The sequence below is a fragment of the Galleria mellonella genome, unplaced genomic scaffold, assembly GCF_026898425.1.
Source record: "Galleria mellonella isolate WM207_F2 unplaced genomic scaffold, CSIRO_AGI_GalMel_v1 utg63, whole genome shotgun sequence".
Taxonomy (NCBI): Eukaryota; Metazoa; Arthropoda; class Insecta; order Lepidoptera; family Pyralidae; genus Galleria; species Galleria mellonella.
The window spans coordinates 4,174,885-4,192,210 of NW_026442130.1; the positions used below are offsets into that span (position 1 = coordinate 4,174,885).

The 17,326-nt window shown below is 32.5% G+C and overlaps 3 protein-coding genes across 3 annotated transcripts; 2 read left to right on the top strand and 1 right to left on the bottom strand.

Moving 5' to 3' along the window:
- Positions 1-381: 381 nt before the first annotated feature.
- Positions 382-7,802, top strand: LOC113521599 (serine--tRNA ligase, cytoplasmic). The gene is made up of 8 exons (XM_026907174.3): positions 382-793; positions 1,728-1,944; positions 3,179-3,339; positions 3,863-4,044; positions 4,166-4,256; positions 6,021-6,277; positions 6,844-6,970; positions 7,586-7,802. The coding sequence occupies exons 1-8, from the start codon at positions 473-475 to the stop codon at positions 7,706-7,708; spliced, it is 1,479 nt and encodes a 492-aa protein (XP_026762975.1). The 5' UTR covers positions 382-472; the 3' UTR covers positions 7,709-7,802.
- A 1,231-nt stretch (positions 7,803-9,033) lies between these two features.
- LOC113521700 (tumor susceptibility gene 101 protein) lies at positions 9,034-12,953 on the bottom strand. Its single transcript, XM_026907330.3, has one exon. The coding sequence runs from the start codon at positions 12,844-12,846 to the stop codon at positions 11,644-11,646; it is 1,203 nt and encodes a 400-aa protein (XP_026763131.2). The 5' UTR covers positions 12,847-12,953; the 3' UTR covers positions 9,034-11,643.
- A 1,294-nt stretch (positions 12,954-14,247) lies between these two features.
- On the top strand, positions 14,248-16,215 carry LOC113521639 (60S ribosomal protein L12). The gene is made up of 4 exons (XM_026907233.3): positions 14,248-14,423; positions 14,513-14,586; positions 15,428-15,608; positions 15,990-16,215. Exons 1-4 carry the CDS (start codon positions 14,387-14,389, stop codon positions 16,190-16,192), a joined length of 495 nt encoding a protein of 164 aa, XP_026763034.1. The 5' UTR covers positions 14,248-14,386; the 3' UTR covers positions 16,193-16,215.
- The last annotated feature ends 1,111 nt before the right edge of the window (positions 16,216-17,326 follow it).

The window sequence follows — 17,326 nt, forward strand, 5'->3', positions numbered from 1 at the left end:
CTGTTTTGATAACTTGATTTTTTTAAAGTACTACACTGGCAATCAGACATGATGCCTAAAGACCAAAACTTAAAATAATGCGCTCATATACAAGAAGATGTTAAGATTATCAGACATGATGCCTAAAGACCAAAACTTAAAATAATGCGCTCATATACAAGAAGATGTTAAGATTAAGTTGTTTATAATAAAATTTTATTTTTTTGGTATTTATGAAAATCTTAAATTTTTAATTAATCTTAGACGACACATTTTGAAAGTTAATTACTTAATCCATGCTGAGCCATACAGAAGCCATTTCCAGCGGTTTCTATACCCAAAGATATAGCAAGTACCTAAGAAAACATGACCGTCAATGTCATAAAAGACAAAATTCTGTCAAATAACCTACCCTACCGCATTCATACATGCGGCAATTTAAAAGTGTTTTCTTTCTCAATTTCTTTAGACGTGTCACTTGTGTCCCGGCAATATGGTTCTCGATTTAGACTTATTTCGTGCCGATAAGGATGGTGATCCAGACAAGATCCGAGAAAACCAACGCAAACGCTTTAAAGATGTAGCTTTAGTGGACACAGTAGTGGAACAAGATACACTTTGGAGACGATTGCGCCATGAAGCTGACAACTTGAATAAGCTAAAAAATGTATGCAGTAAAGAGATTGGGCTAAAGATGAAGAATAAGGAGCCAGTGGGTTCCGAAGACCAGGAAGTGCCTGCAGATGTTGCTGGTAACCTAGCCACGTTGACTGGTGATCAGCTGAAGCCTTTAACTGTTAACCAAATAAAAAAGGTAACACTACCTATTATTTAAATTCTTCACATAAAAATCATTCAGTGGATATCCGTAGGGACATATTTTATAATAGTTATTACTTTATATACATATACCCACATGATATATTTGAAAATCAATGGTTTTGTTGTGCAATATGTTTTAATTAAATAAAAAAAAAATTGAAATATTTTACCTATGTAATACTATCTCTCCTGTGGTTTCTCATGTCTTAAAGTGAAAATATAGAAGAGCAATAATATCTAATGACAAAAAAATATTATTATTTTTTTCTTTAGTGGTGTGAAAATAGACAAAAGTTTATTCTCTGTTAAAAAAAAAAATACTCTCATTGCACAAATAACTTTATATAAATTTGAATTCTTCTGTTAGTATACATTATATCTGATAATAATGCTATGTCCTTTGATTTTTTTGTGTAAAGTAAAAATATTTCATATGAATATAAATGTTTTTTAAATAGATTTCTTTACAAGCTCTTTTTAATCTTCATTGTTTTATTATTCTACTATTGATTTTTTTATGCAGAGAAGAACCTACAAATATGCATATGTATAAATTTCATTCAAATCTGTTTAACCATTTAACTATGATTAAGTAACAAATATCTTTACAAAATTTTATGTTTGTAACACTTTCTGCTTCCTAATCCTTTCCTTCTATGTAAATTATTTAGTACTTAGATAAAGTACCTTAGTAAAATTAGCATACCTAATTTTTAAAAGTTAATCCTCAATATCTGTGTATTAAACTTTATTGAAATTTATCTGAATAAATTGGTAATGAATTGGATGGAAAGTGCCAACTATTTAAGTGTAATTGAGTAATAATCATCCAAATATATGAATATCAATATTTATAATATCAGTTGAATTGTCCCTAGTGCCTTCTGTATAAATATAATCAACAAATAAAATAAAAATATTTTCAGGTAAGATTGTTAATAGATGAGGCAATAACAAAAAATGAACAAGGGCTAATTACAGCCGAAAAAACTCGCTCTGCTGCACTGCGGGAAGTGGGAAACCACCTCCACTCCTCTGTCCCAGTAGATGATGATGAGGACCACAACTTGGTAGAGAGGACATACGGGGACTGCACTGTGAGGACCAAGTACTCTCATGTGGATCTTATTTGTATGATTGATGGTAAGCACTGTAATATATATTGATCAGTTATATTTTCTACCATAGTCCTTGGGAATAGCAATGTATGGAGTCTCTCAGTATGTATTATGATGTACATGGTGCTGTTCAAGTTTATACATGATGGTTACTACTTTCCATCTGGTGGATCACCAACTTGTAATTTTTTTTTTCACAACTTCAGTGCGTAACTACTATTTTTTTATAAGTTTGTTATACAATATATTTATTTCTGTTAATGATGGTACTTTTTCATTGTATTATGTAGCATTTACTTATATATTAGTAATTACTTAAATAAATATGAAATACTATGTTTCTGTTTATTATTATATTTTTATTTATAAATGCTGATAGTTACATCCATTGTAACATGTATATTTCCTTATAGTAGCAGCAGTTTTAAGTAATGATTACTACAAATACTTTAATTTTGGTATTATTATTATCTTGGATGTCTTGGAACTTGTGCTACTTTGTTATTCCGATCACACCCACACTTGAGTCAATATTAAAGAAATAAAATTATAATTAACAATAACTATCAGCTGAATACATTTTACGCAAATCACCAAGGATATCATGTTAATAGTCCACATTTGGTAGTTAAATTGGTAGCTTTCTTCAATGGATGATAATGGAATGGTAGCCCTGCCTTCGCTAACGGTATATGCTAGCGGGGCACCATTGAGGAATGTTAGGTGAAGATGAAGCAGATCAGTTAGCTCATTGTGATGAATTCAACAATGAATATACTGTAGGCTCCAGGGAAAACCACAAGGAGGTTGACCTGAAAAGGTATATTACTAGCAATGGGTTAATTTAAGCGGAGTTATCATAACATTATCATCCGATAAAAAAAAACTAAAATTGAGGCAATTCTGTAAATATATTTGAAAATATTTTTTATGATACATAATTTTTTCTTAGTATACACAATGTGTTTATACCTACAGCACTAGGCAGTACAAGGTATGTACATACTTATTTTTATGAAGTGCTCTTGGTATAGATACAGTTTGATCTTTTCTACAAGAGTTTAATTTATTTTTTAGTTTTTATATATATAAAGATTTTCTCCAAGAAATAATGTTTCTAATATCTATTAATAAATACCAACACCAGTTTTAAGGAATAAATTCCATTAATTAATATATAAATATAATTATAAACACAATTGATTATACTCTGACATCACTGTTTTACTATAAGCCATGTAATTTTTTTTCTTCCAAAGGTATGGATGGCGATAGGGGTGCTGCAGTAGCAGGTGGTCGTGGTTATTACCTGAAGGGCCCAGCTGTGTTCTTGGAACAAGCTCTAGTACAGCTCTCACTGCGGATATTGTTAAAGAAAGGATACACTCCGCTATATACACCCTTCTTTATGAGAAAGGAGGTAAGCTTTATTTAATAAAGAAATATTTTCCAAACTTCATGTGACTCCTTTTTAAATAATATTTATTAGATGTGCCAACTTCCGTAATCTTATGGTTGTTACATACATTCACTATGGTTCACATCATCATCATCATATCAGCCGTTAACAGTCCACTGCTGAATATAGGCTTCCCCCATAAGGGGTTTTTGCTAGTAGTTGCTACGCTTGGCAAGCGGGTTGATAACCGCAGTTATGCTTTTACAGAAGTTTTAAAAGGGATGTTGCTGCGCATTCCTCACCCTCCCTTAGTTGCCTCTTACGACACCCTCGGAAAAGAATGAGCGGCCCATTCTAAGCTGGGACCACACGGTACATATACCGGTAGCACGATAAATATTTCTGTTGAATTATTTTTTATGTTAAGGGCCATATGTAAATTTGGTATTGTAGTAAGGAAAGTTATCTATATACATATATTCATCAATTATTATATATTACTACAATTCCTTGCTAAAATATTAACATATTTTTTCCTATTCAGGTGATGCAAGAAGTAGCGCAATTAGCACAATTTGATGAGGAGTTATACAAGGTGGTAGGCAAAGGCTCCGAAAACAAAGGGGATGTGGCAGTAGAGGAAAAATATTTGATTGCAACCTCTGAACAACCAATTGCTGCTTACCACAGGGACGAGTGGTTGCCGGAAGCATCTTTACCCATTAGGTACCTTGTATAATTCAAATATTTTTTAATATTTTATATTTTATAAAAATTATATTTTTTTCTGTAAGTTACTCATTATTTTGACTTGATAATAAGTTAATTTAACATCTGCTTGTCACAGGTATGCGGGATTATCAACGTGTTTCCGACAAGAAGTAGGTTCTCATGGTCGTGATACGCGCGGCATCTTCAGGGTACACCAGTTCGAGAAGGTATTAAAATGCAATTAAGATAAATACACCAAACACCAGCAAAATATTAAATATGACATACAAATCTTTATTTTTTTTTTTAATTTCAATCATTTTTTATTCCAAATCAATCTTAACCGCTTGTAGAGTATTGTTTCTCAAAGTTGGCGATGAGTTGCCTGACTCCTTTGAGGCCTCCAAAGGGGCGTTAAGAGGCGCAGAGAAAATTAGGAATGTTGAAGTATAGAATATAGTTGCATTTATTCACTGCGTTTAGAACAATCACATATAAAATGTAAATTTGAACTCTGCAGCAAGACTAATATACTCATTTATATCTTGCAGAAGTTATGAATTTAAGATGTACATTATACACTCCTCGCAAAAATTAAGGGAACATAAAATTTTTTAAAAATTTTGGGTGATTTTCAACAGGCTGTATTTCAGTGAAAAATAATCGTACAGGAAATTTAAAAAAAGGGTTTTGAAGCTTGAAAACTCTAGTTTTCAGATTTTTTGGTAAAAAAATATTTTGAGCTCCGGTTTCCATGCAATTCTTAAACAAAGCTTAAAATAATTTTTTTCTAAATTTTCTAGGTTTCGTTTTTCACTCTATGGGCATGGAAAAATTTTTTCGAGCTACTCCATTGTATAGGTCTCTTAGCGTGTTTATTCAGCTTCAAAAATCGCTTTGGATGGCTCAATTACGACCATTTGTCTCCGAGATATCGAACTTTGAATGCAAAAGCATCCTTTTCCATTCAACTGCTAATATCTCTGGAACTACTGGTCGCACAGCAAGCGGGCGCCGAGTTTCTTTATCTGCATAAAATTTCCAATTAAGCACAGTCAAGAGTTAGTGAAGAAAAAAATTTTTTCCACCTCTAACATTGAATTGAAAAAAGTGGAAAAAAGTGACTTTTTCTCCTTTTTTGGTTACTTGGCTGTATTTTCGCTAATATGGGCGGGAAAGCTAAGGTTTGAGGAAAATTTTACAGTCTATTGTTCCTTAAAGAACCCCCTAAATCCCTGGAGCGATCGGTTCAACGGTTTTTCCCGGACCAATTGATTGAAATTTTGGAAAAAATAAGGGAACAAGATTTTTGTCCCTTAAACTCACCCTAATCCATTCAAAAATCAATAATTTCATTTGTTTTTCACTTTTTACTCAATTTTTTGTTTTTTAAAAATTCATTATCAAAAAAAAATCGAAAAAAATCTAGAAAATTTTATGCAGATAAAGAAACTCGGCGCCCGCTTGCTGTGCGACCAGTAGTTCCAGAGATATTAGCAGTTGAATGGAAAAGGATGCTTTTGCATTCAAAGTTCGATATCTGGGAGACAAATGGTCGTAATTGAGCCATCCAAAGCGATTTTTGAAGCTGAATAAACACGCTAAGGGACCTATACAATGGAGTAGCTCGAAAAAATTTTTCCATGCCCATAGAGTGAAAAACGAAACCTAGAAAATTTAGAAAAAATTTATTTTCAGCTTTGTTTAAGAATTGCATGGAAACCGGAGCTCAAAAAATTTTTTCTCCAAAAAATCTGAAAACTAGAGTTTCAAGCTTCAAAACCCTTTTTTTAAATTTCCTGTACGATTATTTTTCACTGAAATACAGCCTGTTGAAAATCACCCAAAAATTTCAAAAATTTTTATGTTCCCTTAATTTTTGCGAGGAGTGTATGTAATAAGCTTCACTCTATATATATATATATATATATATATATATATATATATATATATATACACCTACGGACCTATGAACTACTATGTACATATAGGTGGAACAGTTCGTGCTGACCTCTCCGCACGATGACGCCTCCTGGAAAATGATGGACGAGATGATCGGTAACGCTGAGGAGTTTTGTAAGATTCTCGGCATCCCATACCGCATCGTAAACATAGTGTCTGGAGCCCTAAACCATGCTGCAGCGAAAAAGCTCGACTTGGAGGCATGGTTCCCTGGATCTGGTGCATTCCGCGAGCTGGTCTCCTGTAGCAATTGTCTAGAGTATCAAGCTAGGAGGTTGCTAGTAAGGTGAGCTTTTATCTTTTATAAATAAAAATTAATTGCTAGATATTTTGCTAAGTGTATAACACAATAATGGTTAAATCATTTCAGCAATTTTTTTTAAATATTTATTTAAGTCTGAGCAAAGTTTTTATGAAGAGAATATGAAATCCCCCCCCCCCCCCCCCACGCCCTTAAATACGCCTAAGAGCTAGCTTATGCTTCTAGAATCGCTGACATGACTCATTCCATTTCATGTAGGTATGAATGAGTAAGATCACGTTCTATATAACCCAAATTTACCGATTTTATTTCTAAAACCTAATATGTAATATTTACTGCCAGGTACAATAATAATCGCCGTGTGGTCTCTGCATATAATGGACTACCCCTTTCCTTCCCGTTGGTGTTGTAAGAGGCCACTAAGGAAACATAATGATCGAGAGATGAGTATCAGCGTCTCTCGTTAAACATGACGAAAACCTAATTGCGGTTGCCTACCCGCTTGCCGAGCGTGGCAACTACTGGCGAAAGCTAAAGAAGGAAGTGCCCATTCTATACCGGGTCTATAAAAAAAATCTTTTTAATTTCAGATATGGTCAGACAAAGAAGATGAATGCGGCTACTGAATATGTGCACATGTTGAACGCGACCATGTGTGCTACCACGCGTGTTATTTGCGCTTTACTCGAAGTCAATCAGACGGAAGAAGGAATTAAGGTAAAACATCAATTTGATTTGCATAGCAAATCACTAGTCTTTAACCACGGATTCATCGGCCTGTCCAGGATATATTAAATAATAGGAATAAAAAATAGCCTATGTCTATCTCCAATTCAAATAATTTGGCATACACATAATCAAATTTCAAAATGATTTGCACATCATTTGATGTGGCGAAACATAATGGACATCTTGTAAACTTAACAAATGTAACATCTTATCCACAATGTTTCTAGCATATATATAAAATACATTTAATTTCATTAATTAATAAAGTGTCAAAAGATGAGAAATAAACAAACTCCCTTCACATCTTTACTAATATAATAATAACTATAAAGGATCTTAATAAAAGAAATAGAAACCAGATCAGTATGTTTTGGAGTTATCACTTTCCACCGAGTGGGACCTCGACATGACTGCTATTCTAAATATAAAAAAAATCTTAAACACTGTATGTACGTCATAACTATTAGTGGAGATGTTTAGGCGCCAAGAACTAACGAACTCACTTTCACATTTATAATACTAATAAAGATGAACTATCACCACCCGTCTTATGTATACCTAAGTAGTAAACTATAATATAATTTTTAAAATATCTGATATCAGGTTCCTGAAGCTTTGAAACCTTGGATGCCAGAGCAGTACCAAGAGCTTATACCTTTCGTCAAGCCAGCACCAATCGACTTGGAAGCGGCCGCCGCAGCCAAGAAGGGCAAGAAACAAAAATAAATAAATACAATCTCACGCCATATTGTCATTCCTGCGTAATTTATTTATATGCTTGTCTTAAATTTTATATTTTATTAAATGAATGACAAGGTTACTAAGCTTTTTTTTTCATAACTTTATATAGACAGATGACGCTTAAAAAATTTGGAAAAAATATACAAGTATAACATATAATATGATAGTATTTTTTTCCGAGAATGCACTCAACCCAGATAGTTGAAAGGTGGGTCTTAATCTTGTTAGAAAGCTAAAGCTTTTTTACCTAGTACAATTTAAGATTCCCAAATGCAAGGATAGCTTTAAAAAAATTCAAATATCTGTATATAGTATTAAAGAAGAATTAATAATAATGTCATTATCAGCTAATGGAGCATCTGATATAAATAAGTAACCATAAATAGATGCCGGAAAAGTTCCAGGAAATCTACAAATATGAAAGTCAACCCCGGCATAAAATAGGCCGTTTCTTTTTTTTTCCCTTAGGCACAAATAATATAATACTATACTAGCCTTGGGTGTCGTAATAGGCGACTAAGGGAACCTAATGGTCGAGCGATAGGCAGCAGCGTCGCTCTTAAAATGTCACTAAACCCTAACAAAAGTTGCCATTCCGTTATCCAAGCGAACTACTGGCTAAACCCCCCCAAGAAACCTATGTTCAACAGTGGAGTTTCGACCATGGAATATAATACTCCTTAGGCCAGACCGTTACTAAAGATGGTCTCTCACAAACACAGAGCACCACGTCTGTATCTGTTCACAACATTGAAGTAAAATTTGGAGGGGCATGCGATGTTAACGTGGACAATTTATAAAGTTGTGGATCCGGCTGTACTAATAAATGTCGGTTGCCTATAGATATGAACTAAGATTAAGAAGGATAACATTAATGAAAATAAAGTGCCATACAATCACACCAACAGCCTAATGCTCAAGCTTGGATATACGAACCACGCAACAGAACACCCAAACTCGAGCCAACTCGGAAAAAATCGTTCTCGAACTTGGATCAAACAGGAATCGAACCCGGGGCCTCATTTATGAAAAACAACGTGCCCACCAGTGCGCCACGAATTACGTCACATGGTCGTTAAAGAACCGTCTAAGACACCCTATCCTTAGTACATATTGCGTGAAGTATTTCTAAGATGTTATTTCAGAGATTACTCTATCTTACAAAAAATATAATATAATATTGAATAATATGTTATTTATCATGAGAGTGAGAATGCAAAAAAAATCCAACACATACTCACACTACCTTAATAATAAAAGTACTTGTTTTAAGGTATGACTTGAAAGATTTATGTAAAGAAACACTATCAGACATTTTCATATTTATTGTGACTTATCAGTCGCGATTCACGCGAGCGATACAAACATTATACAATTACATTTTTCGAGATATAAAACTTATAACAATTATCTCTCAGTAATATTATTTATATAAAATTAAATAATGTATAATATTGTTTTAATCTACTGTACATACATCCATGAAGGAACAATTATTTCAATAATAAAAAATTACACTGCATCTTGTTAAATCTCATTTTAAAAATGGAATTATTATCCATCTACAACCTTGACAGTATTGGTGCCTAAAACTTATTCATATGCAATATGAAGTAAATTAATAAAATAATGCTATTGGAAACAAATTTACCCAACTGCTGAAGTAAATTATTTTACAGAATAATTTTGTATACTTGCTGAAACCAAATAGTTTTTTAGACTTGTTGATTTTGACAGATAAGGTATGATTCTGTCTTACAGAGCTATTGAAAGGTAAAGTATCAGATGACACTTTTCCTAAGTGAAAAAAATTTGTTTACAAATTTTTTTACTTATTTATATTGTATTATATAGCAATAAGCTAATGTTCCACCTGATGTAAAGTGGGAATCATGGTGTATAAACAAACAAAAACATATCCTATTTGCGTATACTGATTATTATTATTTATATTATATTAAACATTCTGAAAATATTATTTGTTAATTTCATTATAGAAGCAGCCGGGTTTTATGTCTCATTTTAAAATAACACTTTTAGATTTACAATGACAAACATGTACCTTCACCTTGTTTTATGTGACACCATATTTAATGGTTTTCACTTTTTTCAATCTCTGATGTTTACATATGATCAATAATGCTATGCTGTTATGGAATTACAACTAATGATCATCAGCATTTTTGTGTTCGAAATTATATATGAAATACTCAATGTTATTAGTATGTAGCAGTGACAAAGACAGATGTTATAGAGAATACCAATATGTAACAGTAAATACCAATGGGACCGATTCTGAGACGCCATTTCTCTTAACCTAATATTTTAATTTGATAAGTGCAAAATTGAAGCTTTATAAACCATCATAAACTAAATTTACAATAATTTTAAATATATCAGAAATTAAATTCATATTGATACATTGAATAAAGAATTTTCTGTGATATCAAAGTGATCATTTTAGAAATATGTTTAAAGAAATGGCAAAATCAACCCCACTGCCAAGTATTGATAGAGTGATAGCTTCTATTTAGTATTTATATTAGTATTTGTCATAGATAGTATTCACCAACCAGTCTATAGTTAGTGCTGTCACTGTCATGTACTTCATGTGTCTATGCCTCTTTAGTTCATAATATGATGTAATTATAACAATGTGGAAATAAACATGCCTCTTTATTTGTTTAGAGACTATGGAGACAAGTTTTATCCCAGCCAGGGACTTCCTAGAGTCCTATACTGGATCAAGTTATGAAATGTAACTCTATGTACTGTTCAGATAGACAAAAAGCATGTTGATGAATATTCCTTATCTGCACAAATCCTTACATTTAAATATTAACATTCCAATTTGATTATATAGAATACAATGGGTTATATTTCTTAAACATGTCATAATATAAAATTTATAAACTATTTTGTTGTCTTTGTTGAAGTAAGCCTGCAAGATAGAACACATTTCCAACTTAATATGAATTTCATAATATTGAAAATGCTTATTGTCTAGCACTTACCTAATAGAGAAAATATTTCTCTATAGACATACCATAAACTGAGCATTTATATTCATGTGTTCTCTACGATTTCAAATAAAATAATTGCATAATTCAAGTCTACTAAAATTTCTACTGGTGAAATGTGACCTCTCAACTGCAGATATAACATCTAAGCATAATAATACTAACCTGTCAAGAAGAAAGCACAAATTTCATGGCTAGAAAGTTGAATTAAAAATGATGTAATCAAGCTTAACTAAATTTAAAGCAAATATACAAAAGGTTCCAGTAAAAATTTTCACATATGCATCTGAGAATATAATTTAGTTAATTTCATAAAATTTGTTACTTGCACTATGCACTTTCTTCTTAGCAGGATAGAATAAAGGATAATACTAGTGATAATATGTCTTAACTCTACATGCAAGTATTAGTTTTGCATTAAAATTCTAACAGTGTTGAATAACAAATGCACTTGAATGTAAACAAAAACCCTGATTTTCTCTATATACTCATTATTGAAAGTATAAAATATTTATAATTGTAATTTTTCATTACAATTTGAACAAGATAACTTATGACTTTGTTATTCTCTATTTTGAACAGTATTAGAAATGATCCACATACAGAATGACAAATATGTAACAGCATTTCAATATGATTTCAATAAATAATTAAAGGTAATTGCAATATTGGTAAATAAACAAATACACTATTAATTTCAAATAGTCACAAATTGCCTTTCATAATAAAAATTATAGTTGAATTTATATTGATTTACAGAAAATAAATAGAAAACAATAAAACATCTTTAGATTATGATGCTGTGTGTAATAAGCATATAAATTATTTTAATTAATATGAGTCACATACCAATATACTCACTTAGTACTGACTTATTGGTTTCAAAATTGAAACTTATTACTAGCATGCCAGTTGAGCCTTCTGCCGGCACTTGTGCATCAGAGCTCGTAAGGTGAACTGTCTACGTGCCAGTGTACGTACTTGCTTCAAAAACGTGTCTAGATCTATCACTTCCTTACGTAATGCTTCACCCATGTAGTAAATTGCATCCTCCAAAGTGGCCTCCTCAGCAAAAGCATTTAGTAGCTGCGAGTACAAAGGAGCTGTTGTAACAACTGCCTCATCAACATCAACACCTTCCTGCTCTGCCAAACGCTCCACAGCCGCTTCTAACTCCTTTTCTTTTTCTTGTAAAATGGCTACATTTTTATCTAAATCGCTTCGTTCTCTCTGCAACCGTGCTAGAATATCTTCAAGCCGTGTCTTGCCTTGCTGCAGTTCCTGTTCTGTCCGTCGTAAAGTCTCCAGTTCTGCCTGTGACTGCTGAGACTGCTCCGTCAGTCTCCTTCTCAGTTTATCTTGAACAGCAGAAAGCAAAGATAACTTGATGTGCTCCTCAGTTATTGTACCACCAGCAACATCTGGACCACTTGTGTAGTTGTTTGCAGGCGGGTATGGAGTGGTAGTTGGTGCTGGTGGGTAAGGAGTGCCATTTGTAGTAGTTGATCCTGGATAAGGTGTCCCAAAATTAGGGTATGGCAAATTTGATACAGTAGGATAAGGTGTTGTTGTAGGGTAACCAGGTTGCGGTGTCACCTGAGGGTAAGGGTACCCTGATGGCTGTGGCATAAATGATGCCACGGGGTAAGGTGTCCTTGTTTCGTTTCTTGGTCTGGAATATACTGGAGGGATCTCTCCAAAAGCTGTTATCATAGTTTGTATCAATTTCTGCAGGGTGGAGCCATTCTGAGACCATTCGTGTAAATACGGTAAATAAATCTTTCCATTATTATCAACGTAGATTGACACTTTGATCGACATATCTGCAGTAGGCTTTACGAAACACAGAGGCGCATTTTGTGGATGAGTGTCCATGAGCCAAATGGAGATAGGTATGTTGTAATATGCACCTTTGTAATTTACAGGAATAGTACCGTCCAGATTCAGCAAGTCTTTCCTAGATCCATTATTAAAAACAAAGGCTTCCAAACGATATGTCAAACTCCTATACACTTGTATCAAATTTATTACCTCGCGAGCAGTGTATTCTCGATGTTTATACTTCGCTAAGTATTGTTTTAAAACCACCTCATCATTTGCCATGACTACAAAATTTTAGATAACAACAGAAATATTGACTTCAACAATAAAAATATAAAAATTGTAAAATTACACTAACACCTATCTTAGCAATTTGTCATTAATGATTTTTTTTTTTATTGATTAGCAATGGCAACCCATCAATTGTATTAAAATATCGTAGACAGAGAATATTTTAAAGGGTTAACAACGTTGTATATATGGTTCTTCTTAAAATAAAGATAGAACAAAAACAGAGATACAAGCATCGATGTCTTAAAATCTACCATTTAAATCTTATGTTTATTGTACACACGCAACAATAATACCTAATCTATGCATACGTTTATTAGAAGGAAGCATCAATGGGGAACCTTGTGGGAATTATCAATTAAAATTTTTATATGTTTAGCATATTTTCTTATGTATGCCTATAGCAATCTTTACCTACGCTGTTCTTAGGCTTACGTACTAACCTTTCATATTTTCATATTAATCTTTCATATTTCGAGCTGGACAGGAGCAGACTAAACTGCTTCTGTCCAGCTCAAAATATGAAAAATGAATTCAAGAATGAATGTACACATAAGTTATGGTATGTATATATACTAAGGATTTTTTTTATAACACGAAAGCAGCTCCTTTCTGTCTGTAAAGGTGTGCTTAATTAACTTTGACTATGTATGCATATATATATATATATATATATATATATATATATATATATATATATATGTATGTATATGTATTAAGATAGTGACAATTAATGGATTGATACGACCATAAGAACAAGGAATTACATGAAATGATAAAATAAAAACGGTAAATCATATGGTTATCTCTGTGAAGGGTTCGTTGGATAGAACAATAAAATAGAAAATACTGAATAAAGGTATATTATATTTTTCTCTAGTACAATAATAGATATTTTAAAAGTGACGTTCTCTAATAAACCAAAATATTCATTGACATAAAAAGAAAATAAATAAGTTCTATTTTTAAAAGTAACATAAATAAAACCTCAACAACCAAATTCAGGTACAATCTACTTGCATACTTACTACATAAACTGTGTTGAATATATAATATAGTACTGTAAAATTTGTCATTGACGAATAATTGAAATATCACACATTTTCCTATACACTAGCCTGCTATGAATTGAGAAAAATAGTAACTGATTGTGTATCTTTCGTCCTCTTTTTACTAATTATATTTGAGGAGGCAACCATATGATTCACAGTTTTTATTTTATAATTCCTTCTATGTAATTCTTTATTCTTAGGTATTCTCGTTCGTAGAATATGACTTTATTTAAGTACGTTATAGTCTTAGTCTATGGATATAAGTGATTTGACATTTTCTGACAATGGTAGATTTTCTGACTTTTGAAGTTGACATTTCAATCGCACAAGAAATAAAAAATCCTTTCATTTTCTTTTTCTTTTCACGGCGAACTGTCAACCTTTTCGGGCTGTTCGGACGGCAGTTCGTCATTAAATCCGATTTCATCGGCTTGGATTTAATATAAATATTAAAGTGTTTTAATTAATATATTAGCACAATGCCACCTAAGTTCGATCCCAATGAAATTAAAATTGGTAATGTCTACTAAATGTTGGTTTTTTGTCTTTTGATTCCGCTAAAGTGCTTTTACAAAATTTTGTCATTCTGTTTCTTTTCTTTACAGTTAATTTAAGATGTGTTGGTGGAGAAGTTGGTGCCACATCATCATTGGCTCCTAAAATTGGTCCTCTTGGTCTTGTAAGTATATTAGCCGGACTGTCTTCTACCATGTTAATAACCTAAAATTGCGCATGGCAGTTCAATTATTCTGTTCTGTTTAATAGAAATATTATTCAGTGCATTTCACCTTATTACACGAGACAATTAGTGTTATAATATACTATAATAATATATCTATATAAATATATCAATATAAATGAATGCACTTGTTGAAATAAATGCACATGTTACTAAAAAATTTGTTGTCTCGATGTACATCCTGGGGGGTGCCTCCCTACCAGGCGCGTCCTTCCGGGTGGCGGATGGAAGGAACCCGCGACTCAGGATCCCACCAGGTTCCCTGTCGCGGCTACTCCGAATGTCCAATAAGGAGTCGCGGACCAGGCTTTATGACTGCCATGCTATTATTTTATAATTGTTCTAACAGGTTCCAGATAACTTGTAAGTAATTTTAAACTTTTATTATGTGTCAGTAAGTCTGTTTGTTTCTATTTTACAACATCATATAATACAACATTATACATCTCAGTCATTTAAACTTTGTATAAATTTCATCTAGATGTAAGAAACAATTTGTTTTTAAATTTAATAGGAAAAAGCTCTTTAGCCAATATCAAAATACTGTGTAAAATTAAAAATTATAGTTCATATATTTGCAATATTTATTAAATAATAGATGTAATGAAAAATGACCAGACTGAATAGATTAAGCATATTTTATATATGCTAAACTTTGATATCTATGTATATTGTTCAGGAGAGCCTATATTTTTCACATTTATTAGTAGATATTATTAGCAAAAAGGAGCATAATAATTTAATGAGTACCTATTTGAAAATGTTTTTTCTTTGCACTCAGTCCCCTAAAAAGGTTGGTGATGACATAGCCAAAGCGACCAGTGACTGGAAGGGTCTCAAGATCACAGTACAACTGACTGTGCAGAACAGACAGGCTCAGATCTCAGTTGTGCCATCAGCAGCTGCCCTCATCATCAGAGCCTTGAAGGAGCCACCTCGTGATCGTAAAAAGCAGAAAAATAGTATGTACTCAATATCATGAATAATATCATTGTTAATTTTAAAAATATTGTTAGACACTGTAGCTTTTAATACTACTAAACTAGAGGTCAGAAGTTCTATCAGGTGGCCTTGGTACATATTTTTAATTTTCATTGCCTTATTTTTTATTTTCATATTTTTCATCTATATGTAATCTCTTTGATCATTATTGAAGCAAATCTTATAACTTCTATAGTTAGGTATAAGTCATATTTTAACAAAAATATTATTTTTTACTTTTTTAAATTATGATTAATCTGACTTTCACATATTAGTGTTGTTATTAAAATATATTATGGAGCCATTTTTCTGTGTATCTATACTTACAGAATTATTTATCATTTATATTTTTTTTATTCCAGTTAAACACAATGGAAACATCAGTCTTGAAGATGTAGTGAACATTGCAAAGATTATGAGGCCCCGCTCCATGGCGCGAGAGTTGTCTGGTTCAGTGAAGGAAATACTTGGCACAGCCCAGTCTGTTGGGTGCACAGTTGAGGGAAGACCCCCACATGACATCATTGTCGATATCAACAGTGGTGCTATTACCATTGATGAATAAATACATGATGTTTTAATATAAAATTTGGTTTTCTTTTGATTTTTTCTTGTCCAGTTTTTAGTTAGCAGTTTCTATAATATTGAAACCATTACCATCATGTAGACGAGATACTACTGTAATTTTTTTTAAATAATAAATAATGTGATTGAGGTCTTAATATGGGAATCGTTTTTATAAACTATATTATCAATTGACTGCTGTAATGATCACCACCAACCTCTTGTAATATGGTTTTTCCCACACAAATTGATTAAATTGCATATTATAAAGTGAAGGGAATAGCGAAAATTGTAACTTTCATTAAAGTTATACTTAAGATTTATTTGATTATGGTACAAGGGATTGTGAATAATATTTTTTTTATTGGATTATAATGAAATAGTAACAATACCTGCACATCGTTTACACTGACGGGGCACTAGTGAGGATGAAGTAGACCTGCTTAGCCCATTGTAACAAATTCAACAACAAATCAAGCATGGTTTCCAGGGGGAACCGTGTGGTGGTAAATCTAAGTGTTTATTGCTAATTCCCACTAGTAACAATCCCTTTTCTAATAAAGGGGATTACTAGCCCCAGTGGGGGGAAGGGATTGTTAGTAATGGGGAGGTTTATCCCCATTGCTATCAATATACTGTTAGGTCAGGTATATCAGGTCTATCTTTATGCGGTTCCCTTGGAAACTATCGTGATTAATTTGTCGATGAATTCGTCACGATGGGCTAACTGAGCTTCCTTTTCATCCTCACCTATCACTTCTCACTGGTACTCCACCAGTGTATACCGATAGTGAAGGCGGGGTTACCATTCCATTTTCACCCATTGAAAAAAAGCCCCATTGGTAGCAATACACTGTCAGGTCAACCAACATTTCTCGGCACTTAGGGTCAATAAAAACAAATAAAGAGCGAATAAAAAAAGTTTCAGGGGTACCATAAAATAGTTAAGCCACTCAAAAAAGGTTTGATTTTAAACTGCAAACGCACAAACTGTAAATTTAGCTTCTTGTTAGGTTTTCTCTAAAAAAAAAACTACAGTATGGGGTTTTTTAATAAAGAATATGATTCTTTTTTACATATTTATAAACCCCGTATCAATTTATTCATCTTTCAATTGCTTCTATTCGCTCCAATT

Excerpts from the sequence above, each read along its gene's own strand:
- LOC113521599 (XM_026907174.3), top strand. The coding sequence starts at position 473 with ATGGTTCTCGATTTAGACTTATTTCGTGCCGATAAGGATGGTGATCCA. Across the intron at positions 3,340-3,862 it reads CCTTCTTTATGAGAAAGGAG|GTGATGCAAGAAGTAGCGCA; the intron begins GTAAGCTTTATT and ends TTTCCTATTCAG. Across the intron at positions 6,278-6,843 it reads GCTAGGAGGTTGCTAGTAAG|ATATGGTCAGACAAAGAAGA; the intron begins GTGAGCTTTTAT and ends TTTTAATTTCAG.
- LOC113521700 (XM_026907330.3), bottom strand. The coding sequence starts at position 12,846 with ATGGCAAATGATGAGGTGGTTTTAAAACAATACTTAGCGAAGTATAAA.
- LOC113521639 (XM_026907233.3), top strand. The coding sequence starts at position 14,387 with ATGCCACCTAAGTTCGATCCCAATGAAATTAAAATTG. Across the intron at positions 14,424-14,512 it reads TCCCAATGAAATTAAAATTG|TTAATTTAAGATGTGTTGGT; the intron begins GTAATGTCTACT and ends TTTTCTTTACAG. Across the intron at positions 15,609-15,989 it reads TCGTAAAAAGCAGAAAAATA|TTAAACACAATGGAAACATC; the intron begins GTATGTACTCAA and ends TTTTTATTCCAG.